Source organism: Agrilus planipennis, unplaced genomic scaffold (genome assembly GCF_000699045.2).
Source record: "Agrilus planipennis isolate EAB-ADULT unplaced genomic scaffold, Apla_2.0 scaffold80, whole genome shotgun sequence".
NCBI lineage: Eukaryota > Metazoa > Arthropoda > Insecta > Coleoptera > Buprestidae > Agrilus > Agrilus planipennis.
The window spans coordinates 181,450-193,913 of record NW_020438873.1 but is presented as its reverse complement, the minus strand read 5'-3'; the positions used below and the strand labels follow the sequence as shown (position 1 = coordinate 193,913).

The 12,464-nt window shown below is 29.6% G+C and overlaps 5 protein-coding genes across 6 annotated transcripts in view; 2 read left to right on the top strand and 3 right to left on the bottom strand.

Moving 5' to 3' along the window:
• Positions 1–1,329, bottom strand: LOC108734816 (translationally-controlled tumor protein homolog). The gene is made up of 3 exons (XM_025979510.1): positions 1,204–1,329; positions 722–980; positions 1–279 (listed from the first exon to the last, which is right to left on the bottom strand). Exons 1-3 carry the CDS (start codon positions 1,229–1,231, stop codon positions 48–50), a joined length of 519 nt encoding a protein of 172 aa, XP_025835295.1. The 5' UTR covers positions 1,232–1,329; the 3' UTR covers positions 1–47.
• Positions 1,330–1,435: 106 nt separating this feature from the next.
• On the top strand, positions 1,436–5,392 carry LOC108734815 (exocyst complex component 8). 2 transcript variants are annotated; one of them, XM_018466508.2, is made up of 13 exons: positions 1,436–1,840; positions 1,892–2,047; positions 2,115–2,317; positions 2,403–2,545; positions 2,841–2,994; positions 3,046–3,145; positions 3,200–3,396; positions 3,449–3,586; positions 3,643–3,823; positions 3,885–4,015; positions 4,125–4,347; positions 4,920–5,107; positions 5,165–5,392. In XM_018466508.2, the coding sequence occupies exons 1-13, from the start codon at positions 1,786–1,788 to the stop codon at positions 5,360–5,362; spliced, it is 2,067 nt and encodes a 688-aa protein (XP_018322010.1). In that variant the 5' UTR covers positions 1,436–1,785; the 3' UTR covers positions 5,363–5,392. The 2 variants fall into 2 exon arrangements, with proteins under 2 accessions (XP_018322010.1, XP_018322011.1); XM_018466509.2 differs by lacking the exons at positions 3,643–3,823; positions 3,885–4,015; positions 4,125–4,347; positions 4,920–5,107; positions 5,165–5,392 and having other exon boundaries at positions 3,200–3,391; positions 3,449–3,532.
• Positions 5,393–5,474: 82 nt separating this feature from the next.
• LOC108734765 (zinc finger protein 391) lies at positions 5,475–7,766 on the bottom strand. The gene is made up of 6 exons (XM_018466427.2): positions 7,404–7,766; positions 7,088–7,322; positions 6,797–7,038; positions 6,509–6,710; positions 6,207–6,415; positions 5,475–6,121 (listed from the first exon to the last, which is right to left on the bottom strand). The coding sequence occupies exons 1-6, from the start codon at positions 7,569–7,571 to the stop codon at positions 5,723–5,725; spliced, it is 1,455 nt and encodes a 484-aa protein (XP_018321929.1). The 5' UTR covers positions 7,572–7,766; the 3' UTR covers positions 5,475–5,722.
• A 347-nt stretch (positions 7,767–8,113) lies between these two features.
• On the top strand, positions 8,114–10,277 carry LOC108734764 (ubiquitin-like-conjugating enzyme ATG3). Its single transcript, XM_018466426.2, has 6 exons — positions 8,114–8,333; positions 8,385–8,711; positions 8,777–8,908; positions 8,974–9,120; positions 9,646–9,773; positions 9,832–10,277. Exons 1-6 carry the CDS (start codon positions 8,262–8,264, stop codon positions 9,980–9,982), a joined length of 957 nt encoding a protein of 318 aa, XP_018321928.1. The 5' UTR covers positions 8,114–8,261; the 3' UTR covers positions 9,983–10,277.
• Positions 10,278–10,340: 63 nt separating this feature from the next.
• Positions 10,341–12,464, bottom strand: part of LOC112903975 (zinc finger protein 37-like) — a 4,829-nt gene continuing 2,705 nt past the window's right edge. Inside the window, exons 6-11 of the mRNA XM_025979620.1 lie at positions 11,930–12,329; positions 11,650–11,843; positions 11,391–11,589; positions 11,160–11,332; positions 10,869–11,102; positions 10,341–10,780 (exon numbers count right to left, since the gene is read on the bottom strand). Of these exons, the coding sequence (XP_025835405.1) occupies positions 10,595–10,780; positions 10,869–11,102; positions 11,160–11,332; positions 11,391–11,589; positions 11,650–11,843; positions 11,930–12,329 (1,386 nt within the window). The 3' untranslated portion in view covers positions 10,341–10,594. The remainder of the gene's footprint in view (positions 10,781–10,868; positions 11,103–11,159; positions 11,333–11,390; positions 11,590–11,649; positions 11,844–11,929; positions 12,330–12,464) is intronic.

Sequence of the window (12,464 nt, the reverse complement as noted above, 5' to 3'; positions counted from 1 at the left end):
ATTATATTAAAAGATATAAATGGAGTTGATTAAATTTTAAAAATGTTCTAGAATTTTTCTTCTTCTAATCCATGTTTAAAAAACATCAATACAGGGACAGATTCACCATCAATTTCACGATATTCTAAAAGAGCTACCATCCCATCAACATCCATAGATTCTCCTGTAAAGAACTGCAAATCCTTAAACCTTCCCAAAATATCTTTCATTACTTTATTCATGTTTGTTTTAAAAACATCTACTTGATCTGGTGCCTTTTCTTCCAATTTAGCTACTAATCTGAAATAAAAAGAGTACAAAAATTAGTAATTTTCTTCTTTTATCAGTATTATAGAAAATTTCAAAGGGCATATTAGAATATACCCATAACATTAATATAAAAATGTAATTGCTGATATTCAATAGTGCAATTAAATAAATGCTGTATAAATACTTTTTCTAAAATCAATCAGCTAATCAATTAATTTTTAAGTTTATATACAAGAGGTTAACGGTGGATAGGATATTTCAAAATAGAATGCCCGTTCTTATGCACACAAAGTATCACCCATAGCCAGTTTTTCTCTTCTAAATATGTAATACATTTTGCAGGGTTCTTTTAATTTAGAATGTCACAATATATTTGATGAAAGAGGTATTGAATTATTAGAGATATACATATAAATAAATGTTATTGCAATCACTTTTACACAAGAAAATAAAAGTACAGCCTTGAACTCACTTTTTCATGTAGTCTTTCAGATAAGCCGTATAACTTTTTTTATCACCAAAAGCATAGCTTTCAGCTAACCTATGATTTAAAACTATGTCAACTCCTGACTCCAAACCCTCCTCACAACCTTCTAATTCTTCTTCTGCAGATGGATTGAAGCCGTCTATATTAATATCACCTTGTTTACGTTGAATATGTTTACCATAAACTTCATACAAAACATCGTCAATTAATTTTACCTTGTAAGTATCAGAAAACATTTCATCGCCTGTAAAAAAAACAACATCCTATTAGTATTGAATACTTATATATAACTGTAAATATATTCCACCATTAAAAACTATTTTCTCATAAACCCATTCATATAATATTGAATACAAATGTACTGTCAAGCAATAACCTTAACCTATTCAAAAGATTGATTAACATATGAATGTTTAAAAAAAATATTTAAAGGATTAAATCGTACTCAAATAAATACGAACACTTACCAGTAATAATATCTTTATAGATTTTCATTTTGGATGATGTATGAAGAAAACTTTTTATGATATACTAAAGATTCATGTACAACAACCTACGTCAACGCACAAAAAGGCCGGGCCGTTGATCCGAACGGTATATTTTCATTTTTGACAGCTGCCAACAGCAAAATATTTAAAGGAGGGGGGAATTTTGGTTAACAAACGTTAATGAATATTATTAAACTCAAAAACAATTTTTTAGTAATTATGTTTTTAAATTCTCTCAGTTTGAAATAGATTTTTCAACAAATTGTAGAAAAATTCACCTAATTTTAGCGTTAACATTTTTTATTTACAAAACAAGAAATTCCTATCACGCATGTCTCAACCCGTCTCAACTTTCCCAGTCTATGTCACTCTATATTCTCAGATGTTTCTCGTATGGTTGTTGTCAACAGTCCTCAGTTTTTCAGTTTTTTTTTTCGTTTTGCTGTTTGAAGTTGATGAATAGGCGATTATTGAGTATCTAAACGAAAATGTTTAATTCTTTCTTCTTCCTGAAGTATTTATAAATTCGACATTATCGACAAAATTGATTTAAAGTTTGGAATGGCTGAACTAACATTAAAATTACTTGGATCATCTGATTTTAATCCAGAAAAATGTAATTTATTATTTTTAATCCTTAACATTATATTTAACATTCTTACTTTAGATGTTAGAGAGCTTTCACAAAATTGTGTTGGTGGGCAAGAGCTAGTTCGTTTGAGAGCAAAAATTTATAATTTGTCTGAAGATACCAACAACACATTAAAGAAAAATGTTTATCAGAATTATATGCAATTCATTGATACCGCCAAGGAAATATCCCGTATCCTTTTGTTTATTCAGTAAAGTCAAAGTTTTAGGTTTTCTTATTTTTTCTTAATGCATTACAGACTTGGAAAGTGAAATGTATCAACTTTCTCATTTATTATCAGAGCATAAAAACTTACTAAATTCAGTATCTTCAGTATCAATATTAGATGATAATGTGCAATTACGTTCTGAACAAGATTTTAATGCAAAAGATGAGAATGAAGAGCAAACAACTAATAAGCAGAAAATTTCTACAATTATAGAAAAAGTGGAAGGATGTGTGGTATTTATTTCAATCAAATTATTTATTATTGCTATTAAGTATAATCTTGGTATTATTCATTTGTAAATATAGACCTTGATTATAGAACTTTTCGGAAGAATCTACTCCTCTCTTTTTACATGATGATGATATTTTGGAAATTGATTCTATTGAAAGTACTCCACTGAGAAGGATACATGCTTATTTGTTTTCAGAAGGATTGATGATAACAACTTGGAATGCAAATAGGTAAATATCAATTACTTTCTTATCAAATAAAAGGTAATTAAAGTTTTATGGTATAATATTAATACAAGTAATTTTTGTGAAGGAAGAAATTTATTTCCTTAAATAATTAAGTATTGCTGAATTATTTGTTATAAATCTGGTAAAGAAAAGTTAAAATCTTGCAAAAAACAAATAACTTTCTTATCATGCATTAATGGTTAGTAATTTCCTTTTTCTTATTTTACTGTCTACAGTCTCCCATTGTCTTAGTTAGAATATGGTTATCTCAATATCAGTTGTTTCCAATCATTTTTAGGAGAGGTCCAATGCGTTACAAGTTTGAAACATTTTATGAAATTGGTTCCCTTGCAGTGGTTAATGTGAGAGATTTAGGAACTGTAAAGCATGCCTTCAAGCTGTTAGCTTTTCCAGATACAAGGGTTTTTCAGTGTACATCTAATGCGGCCAAGGTTTAGGTTTTATGAAATATAATTTTCATTTTGATATTTTTTTATTTGTAGAAAGAGTGGCTTGACAAATTTGATCAAGCAAAAAAATCTCGTTTAACACAAAATCAAGTTAGAAAAGATCTTACTTCTGAGCGGTCCCCTGCAAAAACAGGTTTGATTAAACAATTTTATCTTTAAATGTATTTGTAAAACACAAAATTTATAGTTGTTGATGAAGTTGAAGAAGAAATTAAGACCCATCCTGAATGGATATTGGAATCGTCTGATGAATTAGAAGTTCACATAGCTCAAAGACACTTTGAAGAAGCTTTAAATTTATTGCACAAAGCAAAGGATTACTTGAATCAATACATACTTCCAAATAATCAATCTGATCCTGTTTTAATGGACATAAAATGGAAGGTCGTAAAAATGTAAATTATTTATAAATAAAAAAAAATGTCTTAAATTACAGGTTGAACAAAAAGAAATCGCATTAACAGAAGTTTTAATGAAGGAATTAGAATTGAAGCCAGATAAATCTTTGCAAGGGGGTTTACGAGCTTCCCGTAGAGCCGTACGATTATTAAATAAATTAGGTAGATCAGTCCAGGTATTTTTGTTTTATTATAAAAACGCAAACAACGTAATTAAAGATTAATATTTTAGGCATGTGAATTACTGTTGAAATTATGCAGCAGCATTATGAAAATTCAATGTAAAAGAGTGAAACGAGAAGGATCTGCTGCAGTGTATGTCAGACATTTATCAAGTGTTGTATTTACAAACATGTGTCATATGACAGAAGAATTTTTACAAGCTTTTCCTAATTCTCCAGGCTGCACTTCAGGTATATTAAGAGTCATATTTAATAAGAAGGTATAAATAATTATTTTGCTCTTTTTAACAAGCGTTTGTTGTTTGGACAAGTAAGGAATTAAGTGTTTTTACAAATCATTTTGTAAAACAAGTTTTTATTAGTCAAACCTCATTATCTACATTAACAGAGTGTGTAATCCTAGCTCGAGATCAATGTGCTAGAGTAAGTATCACAATACATTTTAATTGACTTTAAGTTACTTGTTATGAATCCAGCTAAATATTAATTTAATGTTCTCATTTCATAACAATTACAGCTTATTGATTTTTAGCTGTGTGACTATGGAATTGATTTATGTTATCAATTAGATGGTACATTAAGAACGCCTATTACAAAAGCTTTGCATGAAACTAGAGACAAAATGATTGAAGCCATAAAAATAAAAGCTTCAGAAGACAGATGGATTCCAACAAATTATAGGTCAAAATTCGGATTATCTCGTTGTTTACAAGAGCATGCCAAAATAGGTTTACCTTTGGAAGACTATGTTATCGGTAAACAATTTACAAAATTTTAAAGTCACACATCTTTTAGTATTTTGTAAAATCATCTTTCGTAACTATGCTACAGCATTAAAGGGCTTTCCTTGTTATGTTTGCAAAATAGTTCTTAAAATGAGAGTACAGCAGAAATTTGGACAAAATAATGCACCAGGTGATAAATATGATAAATTTGCACTAAATAACATTAATCTGATGCATCATCCGAAGAGAGTTCGATATTCGGGGTTGATGAGCGTTGTCCTAGATTGGTTCTCATCCTTTAGTGCGATGGAGTTGTTTATCCGACGTTTCGCCAACTACTGTTTTGCACCCTTGGGGAGCGTAGCAAAGTCGTAAAATATTTTTCTGCTATTATACTGGGGCCCAGCTCTACTGTAAAAGCCTTATCTTTTCATCATCTAGTTTATTATTTTGTCCCAATTCCAGCTACATCCTTAGCTATTAAACATAATGGATGCGATTTCTTCTGTATTGTTTAAAGTGTCCACAATTTATGACAGAAAAATGTAGTTTATACCCAGAAGTATTAATTGTTCATTTTGTAATACTTGCAATGATTTTAGGTGACTGCTGGCTACAGTTAACAAGTAATACCTTAGCTTTTAGTAAATTATATTTAAATTTACTAGAGGACTGTTTACAATTACAAAATTCCGAACTTACGCACACAATTGACTCGGTTTTGTTCGATGTTTTTCAAGCTCAAATAAGATATACAGAGCAAACGTTTCGTAATGAAACACAAAATGAGGTCTGTTTATAATTTAAGACTGTTATTAATTCTATATTTTTATGTGATACTTTACAGCAAAAGCAATTTATAGTAAAGAATGCGAAATTTCTTCTTGTGAATGTTCTAAATTTATCACAGAAAAAATACATGGCCGTTTATGGCTTCCAGAGCTCTTTATTAAAGGAATTAGTTAAAGAACATAGTGCTTTATTACATGGAGTAACACCTACCACTAGGCAAGTTACAAAGTATTCTTCTAATGAATATCTTTAATTTTAAGTTGTTTTTTATATGCGTGTATGTTTTATTGNCCAGAATGAATGATATTTTGTTTCCCAGAAATATTTCACAATTATTACTCTTTTTTATAGTTATCATCTTATTAAAATAAACTTTAAAGTTACTTATATAAATGGATCACACCCGCAAATGAATAAACAAATAAATATCTTTAATAAAAATGTGCATTAGCATAATGTGTGCAAATGGTCTACCAAAAATTTGTGATAGAAACATTGTTAGGATGTTATTTTTTCTATGTATTATAATTTAGTGAATGATTTGTGTAGCTTATATTACAAAAACAAATTTCTTCCAAAATAACTAAAGTTTAAACTGAAAACTTTCACTTGATTATAATTTAACAATTATAAAAGGGACTAAAATTATTTTGTTATTTTCCCTTACAACTCTTACCTCACATGGATAAAGCTTTTCATTTTTATCTAAGTGTTTTAATAAATGCCACTTTAGACTATTGAGATAGGGAAACGTTTTTTTACACCTACTGCACTGATGGGGTTTCATATTTTTATGTACTGCCTTTATATGGACATCAAGATTTTGTCTACACATAAAATTTTTGCCACATACTTCACATGAATTTTTACTAGAAGCATCTTGAGGACTATCTTCCTTACTATCTTCAGAACACTCTTTTAAACCTACTGTGTCTGTGGAATTTGATTGAGGAGTATTGGTATCATCAGTTTCTTGTTCTACATTGATTATATCTTGTTGAGGTTCTTCTTTCTATGTAATACGTTTAAAATTTTAAATGAAGTAATAAAATAAAATTTACTAGTTCTACTTGCAATATCTACAAAATTGTACTTACAAATGATTCACACTGTAATTGTGATAAGCCATTATGACCAGTAACTTTATGATGTCGTTCAATGGAAATTTTGTTACTAGCACGAAAAATGCATGAATTACACTGAAATTTACCATTCTCATGAAGTGATTTATGATTTTCATATCGACCATAATATAAGAATTCCTTCCCACATATTTCACATTCATGTTTTTTTCTTCTTCTTGATACTTTGGAAGAAAAATGCCAATTAATTTCTGGTTGTGTCCAATCATGTCACATATTTACTAGTTTCTGCTTCATTTAGAAAAAATCCAAAATACCTTCATTCTTAAATGTATTCCTCATTTTACTTGAGACTCTGTTAACTATAATTAATTCTCCAAGATTATCACCATCTTTACTTTGTAAGCGACCAATAATTTCATTATCTTCTAAGTGATCTGCTTTACCATGTTCATAATCTGATGTTGAATCTTCACCTATAACACCTTCTTCTAGAAAAATTCTTTCCAGTTCTTTCCCCTGCAATGGCATTAACAAATGAAATAAGAAAAGGAATTACACTTTACTATCAAAATTAATACAGTATATTTATATTTAAAACTAACCTGGACAACTTCTTGAAATCTTGTAGGTACTTTTATTTTCCTTTTTCTTCGTCCATCATTGTCAGTTTCAGGTTCATCTTCAGATTCAGGTTTGACTTTTGTCTCTTTTTGCGGCTCATTTTCATTGCACTCTGTAGTTATCGTTTTGGGTGGCCTACCGCGTCTTCTCTTTGGTTTTTCTGAACCCGCAGCAAGTACTGATAGTGAATGTTCAGGTGGATATAAGGAGCCATTCGATAATACTATAAAAATTGACTTCTAATTATGCTAAGACAGTATTATACACATTACCTTGAATAAAAATATTTCTGCCATTCTCATCTGTTTGTACATATGTATTAACTGCATTTTCCAGAGTTGTCTTTTCAATATCTCCATCTAAGTGTTCTTCAGTTTCTTGTAATTGCAACAAATCACGAAGCTTTTTCTGACCTTCTAAAACCAGATCTAAAAATTGTTTAGTGGCTTCCACTTGAATGTAACAACCTGGACAAATTAACTGTGGCAATTTTCCGTCATCATAAACCTACAGAAAAGGACGTTTTTAATGCAATGACTGCAGATTAGATTTTTTAATTTATATTGTAAATGTAAATGGTGTTAATACCTTCAGGGGCAAATATTTATTAATAAGCTGACTTAAATCAGATTCGTTTTCGTTTTTCGGAAAAATTTTTGTACCATTTAGATTTTCATTTGCACATAATCGGCAAAGATAAGAATCGTATAAATATGGTGTAACCTTCACTGTTCCATCATGGACTTTGTTTTGCATTGCATATGTTTTGATTTAGTTTTTGTCCTTTACCACACAAAATCGTACTTTAAACTAAACTATTTACAAATAGCATGCTAAATTTGCACTTTGGGTATATATTAATTGGTATGCCAATTTGGTAACAAATCGTTTTCTCAAAATTGTCTCAAAAATCATAGCCGTAATCATAGCTCAAAATTTTTCAGTTTTACATGACGGCATATTACAGAAAACTATTTATTATTTTGTAGTTGTCTGTTGAATCTATTGTATATTTCTGTTATGATTTTTCAATAATTACTAAGATGGCGCTTCAAACAAAAAATTAAATAACTATTTCTTATATTTGCTAAAAGGTGGCCTTTAATATCATTTAAAGTATAAATAATTCAAGATGACTAGTGGGGGAAAAGTTTAAATTGTAGCAAACCTTCTGTATATAATTTTTAAACGATGACAACCCTGTAAGGGCTGATCATAGATTGTGCTGATTATTTTTTATCTGTATGTGCAACATCTATGCATACTATCACGAACAATTTTTTATGGTAGAAATCGTATCTATTGAAATATCTATGGATTATAATCAGCTGAACATGGCTATAAAATGATTATCTTATGTTTAGGTTATGTTTATTGATTTCGTACTGGAAAATTTGTGGCCAAAATTTAATACGTGATTAAATAACAAATCATTTCTAGATAATCATGCAAAGTGTTATCAACACTGTGAAAGGAACGGCTTTAGGAGTAGCAGAATACTTGACTCCAATTTTGAAGGTACACATAATAAATGCATATTATAAAACTTTAATCAAAATAACATTGCAGGAATCAAAATTTCGAGAAACAGGTGTTCTTACTCCAGAAGAATTTGTTGCAGCCGGAGATCATTTAGTCCATCATTGCCCTACTTGGCAATGGTCAGTGGGAGATGAATCCAAAATTAAATCATACCTCCCAAAAGATAAACAATTTCTTATTACACGTAATGTACCTTGCTCAAGAAGATGTGAACAAATGGAATACCAAGAGGACTTGGAACATATTATTCAGTCAGATGATGCAGATAATGGATGGGTAGACACACATCATTATGATTCTTCCAATTTTGGTTTAGAAGAAAAGATCAGTGAGATGACACTTGAAAATTGCAAAGTAAATTTACACAATTGGTAATGATATAAACCAGCTGTTAAAAAGATATTTTCAAATTATTATAGGCTGAAAGTATGGAAGATGCTTTGCTAAAAGATCAATGCAATAACAGTGATAATGATGATGATGATGATGATGATGATGAAGCAGTGGATATGGAAGCATTTGAAGAAAGTGGAATGCTTGAAAATGATGAAGTATAAATAAATTAAAAAAAAGAAAATTATTAAAATTATTAAGCATACCTTATTTTACTTTTAAGGCTACCATTGTTGAGCCATTTCCTTCTAAAATAGATGCAGAATCTGGAGATGATAGTGGCATTATACGTACTAGAACTTATGATTTGCACATTACATATGATAAGTACTATCAAACTCCCCGTTTATGGTTGTGTGGCTATGATGAGGTAATAATTTATACAGTATATTAAGTCTAAAAGTTTTCATAGTTCAAAAGCTAAAATTCATTGCTAGATAAATCTGGTTAATTTGCCTCCAGTTAAACATTTGTCCTTATTGCAATTCATAATTGCACCTCATATATTGTTTCTTAATACAGAACTACCCTTAATAAAAACAATTTAAATTTTTTGGAAATAAAATTGTTCAAAGAAACTCATTTATTTTTAAAATTCAGGCATCTATAAAATGCAATCCAAATAAACATAAACAAAATTTAGCATTTTTTCATTACTATGGACCATATTTTACAATTTAAATAAATTGCTTGTTATAGGAAAAAAACTTGCAGTTGTTTTTAAATGAATAAGTATGAAATGGAGCGAATAAAATTTTACATGATAAATCTGTGGATTACAGGTTTCCTATTTTTACATTTTTATAGTTTGTGTTTAAGTGAAGTAGTTTCTAAAGTAAATTACAGTATCATGCTTTGCAGTAACTCTATAAACTTTTATCTTTTTGCAAAACAGAAGCATCAACCTCTAACAATGGCTCAAACGTTTCAAGATGTTAGTAAAGATTATGCAATGAAAACGGTAACTATGGAAGCACACCCACATTTGAGTATTCCACGAGTTGCTTCGATTCATCCCTGCAGGTAAGACAATTCTTTCTATATATAAATTCCAACAGTAACAGATGATTATGAATTTTAGACATGCAGAAGTTATGAAAAGTATAATTGAAACTGTTACAGAAGGGGGGAAAGAATTAGGTGTGCATATGTATTTAATTATATTTTTAAAATTCGTTCAGTCTGTTATACCCACAATAGAGTATGATTATACACAAAATTTTACTTTATAATTTGCATTTGTGATATGCCTTAATAGGCGTTTTATGAGGATATTTGCTGCACTTGCTATATACAGCATACTAGTATATAATATTGTCATTTATAACATAATTTTATTTTTTTATATACATATATTTAAGTCTTTTATTGAAATAAAAAAAAAATGGTACAAGGCCAATACCTATTCAGATCACTCAAAAAACTAAATTTATTTTTGTTTTAGTAAATGTAAAATTGTATCAAATGTTATTTGTGCTTTTTTGAGTCGTTTCAGCCGTAAGCCAAAATAAAAGGCATACTTTTAAATTATTTTTTTATTAATAATTAATTAACAAACTACTATTTTACACAAGTTGCATTTCTTCGATCATTTACACACAATTTATTAGAGAATGTCATCAAATAGTTTTAATGCTCAGTCGTAAAATGATAATCATTATGTTCATTGCACACATAAATTACATATTAACGACATATTCATTTAGAACATATCTTTGTGAACAATTATTTCCAATCATTACAAAAATACTGTGCTTTATACTCCATCACCACATGCTGAGGTTGTCATAATAGCCTATTAAATAAAGATAATAATGAAAACAGGGTTTATATTTTCTGCTGTGTTAGGCCATTGCTAAATACTGTGAGTTCGTAGGATCATCTGAATTATAGGCCGTTACAAAACAAACATTCTGTCCTTCTACCAGTAATTGTAAATTGTTTTCCATTTTCTGTCCAGGTAAAATTTGTATGTCACTATCCAAAAATTGAATAAGTGGAATTGTTGCTACTTTTGAATCATCTTTCTTCTATATAAAATAAATATATTTTATAATTCAAATTAAATATAGTAAATAAGGCGAATTTTTCCCAGTCTAAGTATAAATTATTTTTTACCTTATTAGTCCATTCTTCAAATTCGTTTTCTTTTTCGTCTAACGTTACATTCATTTGTTCGTTTCCGAATATCGTTCTTTCATCTTCAAAATTAACATTTAGGGGTATTAAACTACCGTCATTTGTTAAACCTTTAAAATTCTGTTCTCCATTTTCCATTGTAGTAACTACTCTAAGCATTTGTCCGTCTGGTAGAGCAACTGACATGGTATTTCCTTCTTGATCGATAATTTGCTATAACAGATCAATTTCAAAAATCTTTCTTTTACATTTTCATCCAGTAATACATACTTGTATAACTGCATTATTTTTAGTAGATAAAGTAGAAATATTGTTTATTTTGGCGTGCGCTTCATCATTTTCGTTATTTTTTGTATCCAACTGCTCCATAATTTGCACTAATGAAGGCGATTGAATTTCTGAAGAATTTGGATCCAATGTAACATAAAATATATCGTTTTCATCTGAAATAAAAACGAAACAAACAATCGAATTTCAACAAAGTTCTCAGTCTTATTTTACCGTCCTTCGATGATGTTAACACTTTGATTTCTGGTGTCTCGATTAAATTAGGTTCGTTTTCATGTATTCTTTTGTGTTTCGCTAAATTCGAACAATCAGCAAAACCTCTATTACAGAATTCACAAACATAAGGCTTTTCACCAGTATGTAATCTTTCGTGCTTTTTCAAAGCACATTGTTCAGTAAAACCTTTAAGGCACTAAGAAGATAAAAAATTATCGTAATTATAAACTTCGAACAAGTAAAATGAAATTTGTACCTGCTCACATTGGTACGGTTTTTCGTTTTTATGTCGTCTAGTATGACATTTCCACGTATCCCTGTGAAGAAATGTTTTTGGACAAAATTCACATCTCCACGGTCGCTCCCCACTGTGTCGTTTCATGTGTAGTTTATATTGAGAAGAGGTAGTGAATTTTCTGTTGCAATGTTCACAATTATATGGTTTCTCTCCTAAAAATTAAAGCTACATTTTTTCAAAACGCAAAACAAAGTTTTCCTGTAGATTAAACCGCATAAAAAATATATTAAAAAATCACCTGTATGAATCCGCTTGTGCTCAGCCAAATTGCCTTTCTGTGAGAAAGACTTTAAACAAATATCACACTGGAACGGTTTCTGACCACTGTGCCATCTTATGTGCAATGTTAGAGAAGTTTTGTGGGCAAATGTCTGTCCACATTGTGAACAAAAGTATTTTTTTTCTCCAGTATGAATAGGCATGTGATTTATAAGATTTGCTCTCGTTTTAAAGCTTGCATCACACTGTTTGCAACGATAAGGTCGCTCTTCCGAATGTACAAGTTGATGTCTTTGCAATAACTGTTTGTGCTTGAAGCTCTTATCACATTTGATGCATACAAAACGCTGGCCATTATTATGCTCAGCTTCACGGTGATAAATGAGACTGCTGGGATGATTGAATATTTTCTTACAGACCTATAATGTAAAATACTGTTAAAATGTAATAGAATATACATTCATATGAATACCAGAATGAATGATATTTTGTTTCCCAGAAATGTTTCACAATTATTACTCTTTTTTATAGTTATCATTTTATTAAAATAAACT